A 17981-nucleotide genomic window follows, 5' to 3' on the forward strand; every position below is an offset into this window, starting at 1 on the left:
CTTTACGTTAGGCAAAAATGTTATGTGTGTGTGTGTGTGTTTCATGAAGTGTGTTCATTTAGAAGTCCGGTCACTAAAGCGCCAGTACAGTTCACATTCTGAATAGATGACTTTAGGAACGGGATGCCCCGCCCCTGTTATTGACATGTCCAATAGTGTTCTTAGTTTTTAATTCGGAGTCTCATAGCAATGATTTTGATTGGATGTGGAATGTAGAGTGGGCGGAGTGTGAGATACGACCTTATATATGCGTTGTGCTCTCAACTTTAGGTTACAAACACAGAGTAATAAACTATTAAACGGTAGGTCGGAGCAACGGCATGAACGCTGGCGTCTCACGGCTAGTAACGGGGTAAGACGAATCCCTTTCCCCTACCTATAAAATGATTCCTGAAACTCTTTTTAAGGAAGGAGAAACATTTAAAAACTCCGGTCTTTTTGACTGAAACCGCATGCAGTCTAGAGATGGGTTACTGGTAAATTAGTTTGTAAACTAGGATTAAACAAGATTTATCTGCTTAAATTACATAAGATTTCTCAGTTGATGCAAATTCTCAATTTTAATAGAAAGTTAATTCATTTTTTATATTAAATTTCCCGACTTTGTTGACTTGCAATGCGAAAAATACAAGTCTGTACATGAGCTTTCCTCTTCTTTTTTTATGCTCTTTGAGATTATTTTGCTGGAAGAGCATCAGTTCAGGGCCATGATGATATTTCTGTCTCTGTGTATATAGGAGTCATCTTAAGGTGATCAGATCAGAGGTGATCAGTATTTGATTGGAAGGAGCCACTGCACTGTGATTAAAGCACCAAGCCGCACATCATTATCTGACCATTTGAAAACATGGTACAAAACAAAATCACAGAGGTCACAGGATTCCATCGCTCCTTCAAGGTTTGCAATTACTTCTGATTTACCAGAAAATGTTTTATGTCCTGAGTGAGTGTGAAATGGCAGACTTTAATTTGTTATCCTTATTCCTTGTTCCTAGGGGCAAAATCCTTTCAAGACTGATGAATTCATAGATTCTGAACCCCATCTTGACTTGTCCTTCAAGTTCGACCGCTCGCCAAGGCCTGGTACTGCTGTTTTGCCTACTTTTTCCATTAATATTGACCGTTTTTATCAGTTTTTGAGACTGAAGTAAACCCTGATGAAATACTTATTGAGGAGATATTGCTTATCTCTCAAGCTTTATGCAAAATTCATAGCAGATTAGAGTGATGGACTTAGCACACATTATTCATCTTAACTTTATTTGTATTTTTTTTAAGACCTACCATCCAGCCTGCCCATCAATATCCCTGATGCCAAGAAGAGAAATAAGAAGAAAAAAAGATGCAGAGCCACTGACAGTTTCTCAGGACGTTTTGAAGGCAAGCCCTTTTTTGCCTTTTTGTAAATGCTCAAGCCTGGAGTACAGCTTCACCTTCTAAGGAGGGAAAATATTTTCTTTTTTCATTTCTAGATGTTTACAAACTACGAAATGAGATTCTTGGAGAAGGGGCTTATGCTGTTGTTCACACCTGCATCAATCTGATCACCAATAAAGAATATGCAGTAAAGGCAAGTATCCGCACCCTCTTTTTGTTAGATAGCATACTGCTAAACAAACTGTTGTCAGTGCTCACTGCTCATGGAGCTATCAAATAATCAGTGTCTTATCGGTGTTCAGGTTAAACTCCAGTTTTTTACGACCTTTTTAGGCCGTACCCTCCTTGCATGATTATTGCTCTGATTTTGTGGTCACAGAATCTCAGACCGTAGCCAAATTGGATCTTACTGTAGTTGGGTGTTAATTATGATCAGTTAGCAATGTGATTTGAGCTGATCTTGTGACGGCTGTCATCACACCAGCTTTGATTCATGGACGTTTCAGCTGTGTTCTTTAGAAGCGGTTTTGTTTATGTTACGTGTACTTCTCTCTGGAACAATGGCTTGCCAGCTACCGGGCTGCAGCTGTGGAACAAAAATATAAATGACCACAGTGCCTGCTCAGCAGAGAAATTTCCTCTTTTCAATTGTTGATATTGTGACGCAGGACATGCGATCTTCGAAAATGCAGTGTGGCGTCTCTCGTTACACCTGTTTGACTTCTAGAAGTTGGAATGGTAATATATAATGGAAGCCATGGGTGCTCAATGAAGCGTGTGCAGGATGTTCATGTGGCGTTTCATAGCAAATGTTCTGTAACTTTCCAAAGGGAACGCAAAATCGAAAACAGCAGGTTCGTCCACACATGGCTGATGTCGTGGAATCTTATGGACCAGTGCTCTTCTGGAAGCTAGAGAAAATTTAAGTTAATTTTGTCATTTGCATCCCATTTGCTGTGTACTTTGGGTAAAATGTTTTGCTAATGCTTACCACTTTTCGGATACTGTGGCATAAATGCTCATTTATGCATTAAAATAAATTGATACTATACACATTACATGGAATAATAGTCTAATGCCAAGCTAAATGGATTTTATTCGGTACAATCAAAGGGACAGATGGAAGATAAACCAGTACATAGACTGAATTAAGGGAGGCAACACATGATGTTAGTGTGAGCCCTTTAGAAACCGACTACTGTTCAAAGGTTTGGGCACAGTAAGAATTATTTTTTTTTTAATTTAATACTTTTCAGCAAGTTTGCATTTAATTGTTTTAAAGTGATGCTAAAGACATTTATATTGTTACAAAAGTTTTATTAAAACACAAATGCTGTTCTTTCTACCCATTCAAGGAATTTACTTTCCTCGAAGTGGCACAACTGTTTTCATCATTGCTAAGAAAAGTTTCATGAACCGCAAATCAGCATATTAGAATGATTTCTGAAGGATCATGGGCTGCTCCAGTTTCAGCTTTGCAATCAAAACTCACATTTTAAAATAAAAATGGACAACATTTGTTTTAAATTGTATTATTTCACAATATTACGGTTTGTAATGTATTTGATCAATAAATGCAGGCTTGGTGTGCCTAAGAGATTAGTTTTAAAAACGGGCAAACACCAACTCAGATGGCAAGCTTTTGAATGGCAGTGTTAAAAGTTCTGCTATTTAATTTGAAGTTCACTGCTATACTCTGCTTATCAACAGTTTCCTAGCTATTGATGTCCTTTTGATTTATCATCGCTGTATCACTAAACGGTCCTTGAGACAAGAACCGTGGGTCTATGTTCCTGTTGGATGCCTCAATTTTCAGAGTGTAGCTTGACTTTTTTTCAAAGTCGAGATTCTGAGGTGAAGAGCACAAAAGGAGCAAGGGAAAGTGAAGTTTAGAAACAGTTTTGAAATTATAAACAAGGACAGAGAATATGTGGTAAGCATCCAGGCAATTCATAAACAGAGTTCACATTTGAAATCTAGCTGTGATGTGTGTACATATATAATCCATTCAAGAACTCTTGATCTACTCCTTTTATCTCTCATATTTCATTTAAGTATTGTTATCGATTGTCAGGACAGAAAAGAACAGTGTCAAAGTAGTTCATTGATTTTAAGACCGAGGTACATGATGCTAAAAATGTCTTGTGGAATACTTTCTCATATAGTCATTCATCACACCTGTCTGCTGTAATAAGTGCGCTGCACCAAATGAACAAATCCAGAAAATTGGTGGCATTGTTCTATTAGAGAATTGATTTATAAGTGAATCAACCCTTTACTAGGGGGGAGGAACCTGCCACTACTTTGTACTACGCACATGGTCCGGACACCCTGTATGTTGTGAAACCTGATTGTCTGTCTAGTCCTCCAGCTTGTAAAGCCTGATGACCATGTGGTGACCTGCTGAATCAGTGGTCTGAGATGATCTTTTGTAGGCAGGCAGTGGCGTGTCATCTGTGTGCTTGCTAATCTCCCACACCCACCGAGTGTGGGGGATCCACAGAGGGACATGCAGATCGGTCTACGTAAGCTGAATACTTGGATGGATGGCATGGATGGCCATTAATATGATGTTTCAATGTTATACAGATAATTGAGAAGAGGCCAGGCCACAGTCGGAGCCGTGTTTTCAGGGAGGTGGAGATGCTCTACCAGTGCCAGGGCCACAGGTACGGGAATCCCAGACACTACTGGTCTGTTCAAAACCTCTCGAAGGCAAAGTTGCATGTAAACTAATTCAAAAGTGCATTGCAACAAACTCTGTGGGGAAAAAAAATAAACCCAACATGGTGGCAAAGGGGAGAGAAATGTCATTTAATACTCTACTTTGCCCAGTATTTATAATTTTGTTTTATTTTTTTATGCTTTAAGTATTATGCAGCTAGCTTGGCTGAATGCAACCACATTAAAATAAATAGTTTTTCAGTATTGTGACTGTCAGGATGCTGCCTTTAAAGACAGCTGCCTACATGGACCGCAAGACTGCTTCGTAGGTTTTGGAACAACACTTGTGAAGCTCATTAAGATTCCATGTGCATAATTGATTACTAATGGGTTTTTTTTTTCTTACCACAGAAACATTTTGGAATTGGTGGAATACTTTGAGGAAGAGGACAAATTTTATTTAGTCTTTGAAAAACTGAGAGGTGGTAAGTGTTTAAATTTTATTTATTTGTGTGTGTGTGAATATGGAAATAAGTACTGCTGATATAGTGTATTAAAACACAAAATGTATGCATGTAAAATAATTTTTTTCATTATTAAAATAAATGCAGCCTTAGTAAGCATAAGACATTTGAAAAACATAAAAACAAAATCTTACCTACCCTAGACTTTTGAACTGGTGTATGTGTTCATTTTGTAAATAATCTATAATCTTAATTATTCATGCATCCATTCGATTTCCAAGGTTCTATCTTGACTCACATACATCGAAGACAACACTTCAATGAGCAGGAAGCCAGCATAATGGTGCAGGACATCGCCAGTGCTCTGGACTTCCTACACAACAAAGGTTGGAACATGTTAGTGTTGATACAATGTAATGTTAATCATGCACTCTATATATTATCAACAGATGATTGTTTATGTCTCGTTATAGGGATGGCACATCGAGACCTAAAGCCAGAGAATATCCTCTGTGAACATAGTGACAGGGTGAGTCTCCCTCTGTACATGAGGAGACATGAGACATCTGAGGAGAACACACATGCACTGCATTTCTTACCAGATTTTTGAAAAATCTGTTGGGTACAGTAACATTTTTTGTGCTCTTGAACAAAAACCTGAATTAAGCTGGTTATCGTTTTAGGAATTGTCAATGGCCCCACTTCTTAACTCCTTTCATTTCAGACTGTTGCATTTTATAGGATTTTTTTTTCTTTCTTTTCTGTAGATCTCTCCAGTGAAGATCTGCGATTTTGATTTGGGTAGCGGGATCAAACTGAATAGTGACCGCTCTCCCATCTCCACCCCTGAGCTCTTGACTCCAGTGAGTTTAACCCATATTAATGGTTGAATGATATGGACTTTTTGTTTGCCAGTATCTTAGACCGCAGGGTAGCTGATGACCTATATGATATCACTCCATTTAAATTTAAATAAATGGTGAATAACACCTCTTGCAATAAAATTAATTTAAACTTAATGTTTATGAAAATATAGTATTTTTTCCATTTAATAAAAATGTTAAAAACGTGAATTGCAGACCTGTAGGACCATGAAAAAGTGAGGGAGTTGTGACTTCAGCCAGAAAGGATCAAATATTTAGCATTTTGATTTGAAGATTTTGAAGACTTATTCACACTTTTCCATATGGACATATTATGTCACTGACATTTAATTTGGTGTTACATAATTCAAGGCTCTAAAACTAGACTTTTTTTTTTTCCTAGATGTCAAAATAAGATGAGCAGTGATAAAGGTTAATGATTTTAAGCCACAGCCAATAAACCTCCAAGTGATCACCTCCAGTAACTGAGCTTTGTGAGGGTTGAACAGGTTTTTGTTACCTTGGGTCAACGAATTCTCAAGATTACAGATCAAGGAACACAGTAGACTAAAAGCAGGTTTATCAGCTCTTGAGTCTGAATGGAATGGGCAAAGGTCTTTTAATGTACATGTACAAAGAGTATAAACACAATTCCTCATGGAGATCCTTTCGCCCATACCTCAATCTTCTCACCACACCCTGGGGTTTTCAGATGCTTTTGAAGTGCTCAGGCCTGGCTTACCACTGGGTTGTGGTTATGTATGGTCTGTTCTTTCTGATGTCTACAGAGTTTTTCTTTTTTTCTTGGAGAATTTCCTCTAAAGGGGAAGGGGTGGGTCAGAACTTGGATTGATGGTACATGGCATTTAACCTTTTCATCATTTAATTTCAACTGATTTGAAGCATTAACTTTTCCCTCTGTGGCATACCATGTTAATGGTTTAGTTCACCCCCCTCCCCCCCCAAAAAAGTAATTTTACTTTTATACAGTTATGTCAGTGAAAACCCATAAGACATTTGTTCGTTTTTGAAACATGCATTTTTAAAAAAAATAAAACCTCAGATTGTTTCTCCATTAAAAGTTATTACCACTAAAATGTTGATTGTTCTTAAAGTTTATGAAGGCATCTTAAGAAATCTAAATTAATTGTGAAGTTTAATCCAATCCTTCTGAAGAGGTACACTTTGTATGATGAACAAATTTAATTTAAGTCATATTTAGGAGTTTATCAACCTGCATCAAATATGGTCAGTAGAAGCTTAAATGTACTCTATGAATAAATGTCTTAAGAGTTTTGAACATTGAATAACAGATGACACCGTTTTCATTTTTGGGTGAACGCTCACTTTGAAAACCTTTGCATTTTCACCCACAATTGTGGTTTTGCTTGCTAGAATAGTCACCAGGGAAACTAAAAGCTAAAGTCCTGTCTTGCCATGATAACATTTGCTTCATAAACATCCAAGAACCTACAGTTATTGAGACTGATGCAATGCCAAAGATAACTTGCAGTGGCTTAAGTCACTGACAAACAAGTTGTACATTTATTCAGGCTTTCTGTCTTTTGCTTTGTGCACTGCTACACTCTTGTGCCTGGCAAATTATTTGCAAATAATTACTCTGTAACCTATGTGTTGTCTGGAAACAACATTTTTTCTTTCTAATGATGAGAGGAAGTGGCTAGAGCTCCGACAGAAACTGCTTTGTGTGACGCTCCTAAGATTTCCTCTTGTTGAGTGGAGCGTTCTGTAAGAGCCAAGTCGTGCTGAAAGCAAAACCAGCCGGCAATAAACTGACAATTGGGGATCATTGTTGGACTGTCTGTGATTTTGATTAATCAGTGTACCACTTTTCCTGATGTGGGACAAGTACTATAGTTATGTGCCTAGTGGAAGTGTTTCAGTTGTGCTCCCACAATCAGGTGATCTTGTATTAGCTTTGATTGATTGGTTAGCCAAGAGCTCTTACTTCGGATTACAAGGATTGTGATTACAAGGAAGTGATGCCCCTGACACATTTACAGAGCTTAATTGTTTTGAGGGAACGTGGCGTGTGCTTGCAAGGTTGATTTGTCAGGGTCGGAGAGATTGCAGTCCTGGCTTGTTTTTTGGAGTGTCATTTGAGGATATGTAGTCTCCGCCCCTCGGTCTGCACCGAAACATCGGCATAACATCATCAGCTTCCTCCGTTTGCATCAGTGATTCATACATTAGTTGTGTAACCATCTTTTACGAGACAGCTGCTCTTCTATAAAAAATAAAAATAAACTGGTTTGCTTGTGTCCCGCTAAACTGCTAACCTCCTCTGTTCTCACGGAGTGGTTTTGTTTGTTGCATTAAGTATAAGTGCATCATTCAGGGTGTCCATTCATACGTGTGCATTATGTAACAGTCAAACAGGGTTGGGACTTGTTTATCCCCAGCTGGTTTAGAGTGGCTTAAATCCTTTTTCTTTTTTTCCTCCCAGAGCAGCAACCTTTTGGCCTAGTTTGCACATGACTCTGTGCAGACCGCAGCAGCAGCCTGTGGGCCCTGCTGGAACCGTTGTCCGCTGACGCGTCCAGGTCTGAATCGGATCAGGCCACCCGAGCTTAACTCAGAACAATGAACTTGATAATGCCCTGCAGGTGAAATTATTTTATTTATAAAATAATAAATAAGCTTATATGACACCAACATTTTTAGACCCCAATTAAATTTTACAAATCTCGATTTCGATACCACAGCAAAACAAAAATACAGATTAAACCGTGCTTTAGGTTTGTAGGTGTTTGGGTACAGATTGAATAATCACATGTAAAATAACACTGCATATTCTTCAGTTAGTGACATAGCAATCCGGAATTTTTTTTTTTTTTTTTTTTTTTTTTTTTTTTTTAACAAACAAATTGCCCCATTTATTTAATTATCTGAATCAATAAACGAGAAAGATTGAAAATGTCTGTAGCCATTTAAAACTAGGCGTCCACGCATTTTAGTCACAAATGCTACATGCAACTGACATGTGGTTTTTGATTAAACTAATTCTTCAAAATTAGAATAGTTTGAAATTAGCTTTAAGAAACTATACAACATAAAACACATCTGGACAAATCAAACAGCAGATGGACTGAATGAAAATGCAAATTCGCGCTTTGGCAGCAGGTGGCGCTTTTGGAACAGCAGTAATTTAGCGTTCCCTTGGTTACTGTTGTAAATACAGCAGCTCTGCACTTATAAATACTACTTCAGTATGCATTACAGATGCAATATGAAAAGCGCCATGTAAGGTTTTCTGAAAAGTCAGATAAACCCCCCATCCCAATTCTTTCCCCAAGACTTTCTTCCAATATTGTGTGCATCGTGAATGGAGTTTGTTCTGCCTGCTACAGTATTTTCTCTTCTTTGCTTCAGTCTTCAGCATCTCTGGTCTCTGAAAATGGCCGTTTATATACTTTCGTGATATTTCCACACAAATGACATTTTCGAAAACGATTGCAATGCAGTTTGTGTGCAAGCCTGGAACAGAAACGGTATGAGAAAAAAATTATAAAATTTGTACTACACTGTATACATTATATATTGATTAATCATTGTTAAAGCTACGAAGTTACTTGCCAAGATGGGTATTGTAACATACTTTGTGTGTATTTGTCCGTTCAAGGCGTCAACTGTCCTGACCGTCTTTTATACTGGTGACATGGTGATGGGACAGTAATGATGTATGTAGTAAACATGAACAGAAACCGTATAGTTCCTCTCTGCTCTAGCCACGAGTCCTTGTGGCCTTTAAAACCCAGGGGGAGATTTGTGGACTTTTCCTTGCGTGTCTGAGGACTTTTACAGTACTAAAATGTATTTTATTCTTACAGTGTGGCTCAGCTGAATACATGGCCCCTGAGGTGGTGGAGGCCTTTAGTGAAGAAGCTAGCATCTACGACAAGCGCTGTGACTTGTGGAGCCTTGGCGTCATCCTCTACATCATGCTGAGTGGATACCCGCCCTTTGTGGGTCGCTGTGGAACAGACTGTGGTTGGGACTGGGGAGAGCCCTGCCAAGCCTGCCAGGTACTCCACTTACTTAGGCAAGACACATAGTTTCCTGGAAAAGTGTTTAGTATCGAAAGTACTGAAAGTTCAAAACTTTCCATTGAATCATAGCAGGAATGACCTGGTCTAGCCATCTGGTTTCATAGTCAGGGTTTGACCGTAAGGACTGCCCGACTAAATCATCACTAGACCTATTGGGTTGCATTGTCTCAAGTTTAAAAAGCCAATTTAAAAAGGAAAAAAAACCTTCTGGTTGACCCCATAAAGTTATATTTCTTCTGAAAATTGATGATTATTATCATTCATCACAATGTGTCCTCAGTGCATGCTGTTTGAGAGTATTCAGGAAGGCAAGTATGAGTTTCCAGAGAAGGACTGGGCACACATCTCCCCTGCAGCCAAAGATCTCATCACCAGGCTGTTGGTGCGGGATGCCAAAAACCGCCTCAGTGCTGCCCAAGTTCTAAAGCACCCTTGGGTCAAGGGGGTATGTCCATTCCCTTCCAGCTCTAGGACTTGACACTTTATTTAACCCAATTAAATGATTTGCTGCTTGGACTGTATCCAATCATGTTTTGTGACCCATTTCTATTCTTCACCTTAGTGTGCACCCAACGCTGTGTCTGCATCTATTTTACATCAGAGGTGAGTATATTTCATACTAATGTCCTGATATAACTTTGCTTCAAGTATATTTAATTTTTTTTTTTAGTGGGGTAAAAAGAAGCTTGAAATACCTGAGCACACCTACCGGTTAAGTAATTGCCATGGAGCAATGGTACTGTAGTTCAAAGTTGTTTACCAACCAGAGCAAGCTTTTTTTTGGAAAGTTTGCAAACCTTATTTTCTCTTAATGTTGTTAGTTGGAAATGGTGCAATGCCAGTGTTTTCTTCAATTTAGAAGTATATTGGGGGTGATACATTTATAAATTCCAGCAGCAATAGTTTTGACCATAAATAGCAGAGCATTAATCATACTTTCCTGACCTTCAATGTTCTTTCTCCAGGGGTGGGAGCGCTCAGGACCTGACGTTCTTTGCAGGGCAGGCTGTAGCCATGAACCGGCAGCTGGCTGAGAGGGAAGAGAGTGCGGAGCAGCAGCAGTTAGAGAATGAGCTCTCTTCCCCGCTTCTCCTCTCCTCTAGCGCTGGCTCCATGCGGTTGGCTCCTTCCTCCTGGTCCAAGCTGGCCCACCGCAGGAAGAACCCAGGCAGCCAGCACCGAGGGGCAGTGTGCGCCGCTGAACTACGCCAGCTCCTCACCCCACTTGTTATTGTGGGCGACTGTGCCTGATCTCTACCACATTCTCCAGCCTCTGCTCTCCACTGACCACCGCTATTGGAATCTTCAACTAGACAGGGTGTTGACCTCTGACCTCTCTGCCCACTTACTTTGTGGGCTCGAAGCTCTTGTGAAAAGGTCTCTGATGCTTGTAGCACTTAAAGCACCTCAAATGCCCCCTGCAAATGTAGTTTTGATTGGATAAAAAGCTTGTTGTGGCCAAGACAAAGACTTGTTGATGTCTGAGAGTCCCAGGAATCTGTCAACTGTAACAATGTTCATGAAAACCCTTTGGAACCAAAGGATTCAAGTTGCTTCCATTCATCTAAAACTGGACCTAAGCTATTTAATTTCGAAGCATCAGCAAAAACATTTTTGCTCTTTGCCTTTGCGTTCACATGGGACTCCCAGCGGTCGAATCATTTGATATGTACTAATGCCACTTTGAGACTTATTTCTCCATCAGTCACTCACCAAATGATATTGATGGCAGACTAAGACTGTGTAACTGTTGCTGGGACTTGAGTGGCAAGTGATTAATTCATTTCAAGTCATCCAAAAAGGTCTCCTTTTCAATCAACTGTTAAAACTTATGTTCTGCCAAAAGCAAATCTCCTCAAATGTTTTCATAAGAAACCTCAGGATCTCTCTCTTAATGAGAAACCAAAGCAGATTTTAAAGCAGAAAGACTTATTCTATGTCAGTTCATTGGTGTTCTATGTTTTGTCCTCGCACTGGAAAGGGAGAGCGAGCAGTACAGTGCAACTTTTGTACTTGGCCTCTCAGGAAAACAGGAATTGGTTGCATAGTCATATTTCCTCCCCCTTTTCTTTCCTCATGCTTCCTCTCCCTTTTGGCCTGAAATGCCATTTCATGGGGGGTTTAAGGAACGACCAGAGGTGCATTTCAAGGTTTCATTTTCACCATTCATTCAGTTAGTCATTGAACGTTTCGTGAACACGATCTCTGTCAATGACTCTATTCACTGTTTGAATAAAGGTGATTATTCCTTGAAAAGACCTTAAGTTCTCTGTTAGCCTCAATTTTGTACTTGTAGGCCAATATCTAATGAAAAGGTGAAGCTCAGATTTGCAAGAAACCTACCGACATACCAGCGTGCCATGCTGCTATATTATTTTGCCACCACCCTTTTTTTTTAAATTCTTTTATTGTATTAATTTTTGTGTGTGTGCTGGAAAAGGATATTATCATCTTCCTTTTTTTAAGTGTCTTTTTATAAAAATGTAAGGATGTTGAACTTGTATGAGAGAATGTGAGGAATCCCCCCCCCCCCATCCTTTTTTTTTTTTTTTTTTTTTTCTTCTTTTTTTTTCTTCTTTTTTTTCTTCTCTCCGTGATGCTGTTGTACCGCAGTTTCTTTCTAAGGTGACTGTAGACACACTTTTTTTTCAGATAGTGTCACCAGTAAATATTCAACCAGGAACAAAACCAAGTGCTTCTACTCACTCTGAGTGAAGAAAAGCCTATATATATATATTTTTTTTTTTTATCTTGAAATGCATATACAGTCGATTTTCCTCTTTTTCTGATGGAAACCACTTTGGAATATGCTGAGTTTATTCTTTCTTTCTGAGAAAGACCTAATTTTTGTTTTTTGTTTTTTACTTGCAATTGCATTTTCATTTAATTTTTGAACCCCCTCATACATGAAAATTACTAGTCTACATTTATCTTAAGGGCCAGTAGTGTAGCTTTCATGTTTATCTTGTATTTTCATGTGGTTGTACCATTTGTTTCTCATCTGACCCAGGGGGGCCAAAATAAAGAACATGGAAAATTGTGGTCACAGCTTTCTTGTAAAAACACTCTCATAATTGACGGACTACCTTAAATCTGAATTAACTTTATTATTTTTATTAGGGGTTCAAGCATGTAGTTGTTAGAATGGCAAATGTTTAGTATTCTCCAAAAAAAAAAAAACTGATCAGGCAGACCAAACCGTAATTTTTAAAAATTTGAAATTTGGAGGGATGGTAATACTCACAGTCTTCAACGACACTAAGACCCACCCCAATTGATCTGATGGAGACACTACAGCAATCAAAAGTACAAAATCGCATCTAAACCGTTAGTTGCAGACTCAAGTGCCTTATGTCGTTGGAATCCTTGGCTCACAACAATCGTCAAACTCAATTCGATAAAATGTTTTTGGTATTTTGGATTTTTTTGGAAAAATTACTTTTGTAAACTAATCCTAGGTTTTTTGGCCTATCGGAACCAAAACAGTGTAGAAAAATTCTCTGGAGAGTGAATATCAATAATTATATAAAAAAAAGTGTAACTTTTGACTCCCCATCGCAAAAGGAGGCCAAAACATTTGAATGACGAGGGGCCACTTTTACTAAAAGTACTTTAACTCTTGAACGGAATGAGATCTCTTCAGCAAACTCCGAACACCTATGTAAGGGCACAGTTTGAGATCAGTTTAAAAAAACGTGGAGTTTTAACAGGGAAGAAGCTTAAAAACAGCTCTAAGTATACATCCATTAGTCCTGACTTAAAAAATTTTTGTATGTAGCCCCCTTGTCCAAATACCCACACCTTTGGTCTTGGACCCCTAAAAAACGTGCGCACAACAGGAAGTAAGTGCACAAAACTGTCCCAGGTCTTCAAACAAATCCACACTATCTTGAATACCGCTCTGGAGTGGTATTCAAGGCTTAGTGTATGCCACCATGCATCATGTTGTGGAAATAAATCGTGAGACTTTGCAGAGATCTTGCGAAAAGTCACAGAAACCTTGTATGTAAAATATTAACGATAACTGGATATTACATAAAATATGGTAGTAAAACAAAGATTTGCATGTGTTGTATAGGTCCAAGTTTGTAGTGTTTATTTTGTACAACATTTGCAAATTGCAAATGCTTTTTATCACTTAATTAGACGCACCACAAAATAAAATTTTGTCATCTGACATATAGGCACTACTGAACAGCAAAGCATTTAAAATTAAAATAAAGCTCTGTAAACACTTGCATTTTTACAACATTATAAGTGTGTCCCATCAGGTAATGAAAAGTTCTACACACACTTGTGGTCTTCATGCTCACTTGAACACTTGGACCAAACACAGGAAATAAGTCATATAAGTAATCAAGTGCAACGACTGCAAGTGCGGGTAGTTGGACAAGGGGTTAGACCATGCACTTAAATGTTAAAATATGGCCCTATATTTCTTTGGGAAGTTTCCTTGAAATTGCATTTATAACCACTAGCTAAGGACCACTTATGGGCTCATTCAACTCACTAATATAGTGCTTTTAACAGGTTTTACTTTTGAATGTACATTTACACAGTATAAAATCACTGTCATAAGACTTAAAATCACATTTATACAAAGTTGTACAATTTATACAGACATATCAGTAAAAAAAAAAGCCACATTATGATTACACTTAAACCTGAAAATTGTATATAAATTATTTAAAAAATATTTATTTTAAAATATCATTTATTTTGAATATCTATAACTGCAACAAAATGTGTGTGTGTGTGTGTGTGTGTGTGTGTGTGTGTGTGTGTGTGTGTGTGTAAATATGTGTAAGGGGTATTGGTATAATAGTTTAACAATTGCATTTGTGTATTTCTGTGTGTGTGTGTGTGTGTGTTCTCAAACTTGGATGTGTTTTACTCTCAGCTATACTTTTTGTGTTTGCTTGGACGCCAACAGCATCCATATCATAAAGGCCTTAAAACTTTTATTTAATTTGTATTCAAAGAGAACATCTGCATTTATGAAGATGTTCTAATGATCAGCCTTTTTTCCACATTTCATCAAAATATTAAAAGAGAAAGATTTATAGAAAGAGTTGTTGGTTATTGTTTTTTTCACCCCCAAGCAGCAACTCACTGTGGATGTTCCTGGAACTTGTCAAGTGACTTTTTGTTTACATCTTTCTCTCTTTTATATATATAGCCTACAGTACAGACCAAAAGTTTGGAAGCATAACTATTTTTAATGTTTTTGAAAGAAGTTTCTTCTGCTCATCAAGCCTGCATTTATTTGATCAAAAATACAGAAAAAATGTAATATTGTGTACTGTATATATATATATATATATATATATATATATATATATATATATATATATATTCACACAAATTGCTTGTGTTAACTTGTCTCTATATCACTGAACTTCTGTCCCTCATGTAAACGCACTCGGATGCCTTTTTTACGTACATGTGTGAATAAGATAACTACTCATGTCACAGCTTTGGTAAATGTTTCATTATCCCATAGTTCACATGCATAACGAGCATGCAGGTCACATTTGCATGTGTAATACTTACTGCCTGCATATCAGCAAAACCTTCACTTACATTCAATGCGTTTCTGAATAACAGAGGACATGCATTTATTTACTGATGGGTAAACAGGGAAAACTAGGCTATAGGCTATAGGCTAGGCCTAATTGTAAAATATCCAAATGTTTTATTTTTTATTTTTGGATCATTATTCTCAATGGTTATTACCATTATTGTAGTGTATTATGGTGTTACAAAAATCAATTAAATAGAATGTTATTAAAATATTTTCCCCCAAAACATAAGGGTAGTCACTGATACTGCAGGACGTGCTGGAAAGACTACAGAATGTGATTTACCTGAATAATTTCTAAAGATGAGCTACCTGTGTGTCAGAATAGCTGATATTACGTCCTCATGTTGATCAGAATTAAAACACAAAACACAATCTGATAAATCTGTTGGGTTGAAATTAAGCACGAGCTCCCCCACGTGTTAAAATCCCGTCATTATTTTTACATCTACATTTACATTTAATCGTTTAGCGGACGCTTTTATCCAAAGCGACTTACAAATGAGAACAATAGAAGCAATGAGACCAACGAGAGAACAACAACAGTATACAAAAGCCTCAGCTAGTTTAGTGCAGAACACACAGTTTTTTTTTATTTTTTTTATAAGAATATGATGAATAAAAGGTAAGTGCTAGTATATTATTTTGTCTAAACAGTTTATTTCAATACTATAAAATTTACAGCAAGGGACATTTAACTTTTTTTTGTTGTTGTTGCAAATGTGAGATCAGGTATGATCAATTCAAAATTCAAATAAAAGAACTTAATTGTCTATCCTAGAAGGCTGCTTTATTGTCTTTGACAATTTGACAATTATGCCAAAAAAAAAAAAAAAACAATAACACAAATCTGATACAAATAGCAAATTAGATAAACATTTGAGAATTTATAAACATGGTTTTATTTTGGTTGATAGTAAAAATGAAGACATGATCAAATATTTGTGTGCCTGAAGCACTGAAAAATGACCAGATTTTCTGTCATAAATTAAAAACTATGCATCTAATAAATCATGTTCTCCATGCATCTTCTCTTGTATGACGTTATACAGAATTCAATATTCTTCTTGGGCTGAATCTGTAAATGTCATATACCGTAAATGCTACACTCTAAAAAAATGATGGGATGTTTCAACCCAACCTTGGGTCTAATATGGATTAAAATATTGGGTAATAAAAGTAATAAAACAATTTTTTGTTCTTAAGTCTAATGTCAGGTGCTCTACTGCTCTTGTGGATCTTGACATTATTTCTGGACTAGTTCTTGACTTCTGAACAGTAACAGATGTATATTAACAATGCTTTTTTTCACAGCTACAGCTTTGTGTGTACTGATTTGTGGATTAATTTATTTATTGTCATATATACATTCCAGGAGGGTTAATTTTGACTTGAATTGAGTTAATTGTACACTGGCTTTGTTGCTGTGCAAGAGAGTTTTTGTAATGCTAACTCAATACACTGGAGTTAAAATATCATGAGTTAAAATCTATCTTAAAGGTGTTAAATTGTAACTCTTTACACTGGTGTTAAGGAAAAATCAACACTCTGTGGTGTGGACCAGAGTTGTTTTTTTTTACTCTATACCGTGTACAAATAACTCATTCATTGGGTTAAACAAGTAACTCTTTGAAGAGTGTTAATGTAATTCTGAAAAGATTGGGACAATATGTATACTTTTTCGGAGTTGATTTTAACTTAGTTGAATTAACACTTGCAATTTTGCTGTGTATCAGTGCTGCAGTTAATGATCCGATGACAAAAACCTCTGTCTTGAACAGCACATACCATTTCAGCACTGGTTCCAAGACCCCTTATGAAGACAGAAACACACACACATTCAGTTAAAAGACAATGGAGATTTATTTGTGAAACTCAGAAATAAAGATTCACAGAGTTCATTCAGTAGCAAAATAATACAGATTTGATAAACTACATGAAATTTTATTAAATTGAAATGATTAAATTGAGATTGAAATGATCAAAGACAACTGTTGCAGAACTAACATTTTTATCAGTATTCAATTACATTTTTTTTTCTGTTGTAATTCACTTTGTGACCATACAAAATCTTTCATTCACAATATTGTTTTAATGGTTGTTATATGTGTCATATGTCGGAGCAATGTCTTAGCAGGACAATAGAAGAATAAAATTATATTGTATTAAAGTTGTCAACAAACGTTATTTTTTGGTCATCCTGCAAATTGCTTTGTACCATTGCATTCCTGGACAAAGCCAATAAATCATCATTAAAGAAATAGGCCTATAGTTCACCTAAAAATGAAAATTTGCAGAAACATTATTCCCCCTCCGTCATCCAAACATATAGTTGAATTGGTTCAGAATTGGATAATTTTAGCATTACATCACTTGTTCACCAATGGATCCTCTGCAGTGAATGGGTGCCAAAGGAAGAGAGTCCAAACAGGTGATAATTTTGCTTTCTTCAGTGATGAAAATGTCTCATATTTTGACCAGAAGCAACAGTTAAAAGTTCAAATGCCTTAATGATGCATTCACTGCAGAAGATCCGTTGGTGACCTAATGATGTAATGCTAATTTTCCCCAATTCTGGTCAGATGAAGAAACAAACTCATCTACATTTTGGATATCATGGGGGTGATTAATTGTCAAATGTTCATTTTGGTGTGAACTTTTCCTTCAGACTAAATGCTACTTTAATGGTTTATTTCAATATTCAAAATTCTGTATGAATTAAGTCTCAGATATTTTAACTTTCGATATATTAAATGAGTTAATGGATAAACTTACTTGATGGTGTAAGGCTGGTATATGAGGTATTAGTCGAAGCTGGTGTTGTATTTCCAAATGGCAGTCATTTTTGACAATTTTTTTACGACCATTTAGCTTTTTCAAATCAAGTCCTCGAAAAGTCTTTCTTTCTTTCTTTCATCTATTTATTTATTTGTATTATTATTTTGTGGTTCCATTCCGATGA

The 17981-nt window shown here is 36.9% G+C and overlaps 1 protein-coding gene across 2 annotated transcripts; it reads left to right on the plus strand.

Annotated features, from left to right (window-relative positions):
- Nucleotides 1–228: 228 nt before the first annotated feature.
- On the plus strand, nt 229–11068 carry LOC132155046 (MAP kinase-interacting serine/threonine-protein kinase 2-like). Of its 2 annotated transcripts, XM_059563819.1 has the most exons (14): nt 229–352; nt 738–898; nt 996–1083; nt 1279–1380; nt 1473–1570; nt 3967–4046; nt 4453–4526; nt 4787–4891; nt 4979–5034; nt 5273–5368; nt 9220–9414; nt 9719–9883; nt 10001–10041; nt 10404–11068. In XM_059563819.1, the coding sequence occupies exons 2-14, from the start codon at nt 848–850 to the stop codon at nt 10687–10689; spliced, it is 1437 nt and encodes a 478-aa protein (XP_059419802.1). In that variant the 5' UTR covers nt 229–352; nt 738–847; the 3' UTR covers nt 10690–11068. The 2 variants fall into 2 exon arrangements, with proteins under 2 accessions (XP_059419802.1, XP_059419801.1); XM_059563818.1 differs by having other exon boundaries at nt 4787–5034.
- Nucleotides 11069–17981: the final 6913 nt, after the last annotated feature.

Source organism: Carassius carassius, chromosome 12 (genome assembly GCF_963082965.1).
Source record: "Carassius carassius chromosome 12, fCarCar2.1, whole genome shotgun sequence".
NCBI classification, from domain to species: domain Eukaryota; kingdom Metazoa; phylum Chordata; class Actinopteri; order Cypriniformes; family Cyprinidae; genus Carassius; species Carassius carassius.

Excerpts from the sequence above, each read along its gene's own strand:
- LOC132155046 (XM_059563818.1), top strand. The coding sequence starts at position 848 with ATGGTACAAAACAAAATCACAGAGGTCACAGGATTCCATCGCTCCTTC. Across the intron at positions 4,527-4,786 it reads CTTTGAAAAACTGAGAGGTG|GTTCTATCTTGACTCACATA; the intron begins GTAAGTGTTTAA and ends TCGATTTCCAAG. Across the intron at positions 5,035-5,272 it reads TCTGTGAACATAGTGACAGG|ATCTCTCCAGTGAAGATCTG; the intron begins GTGAGTCTCCCT and ends TCTTTTCTGTAG.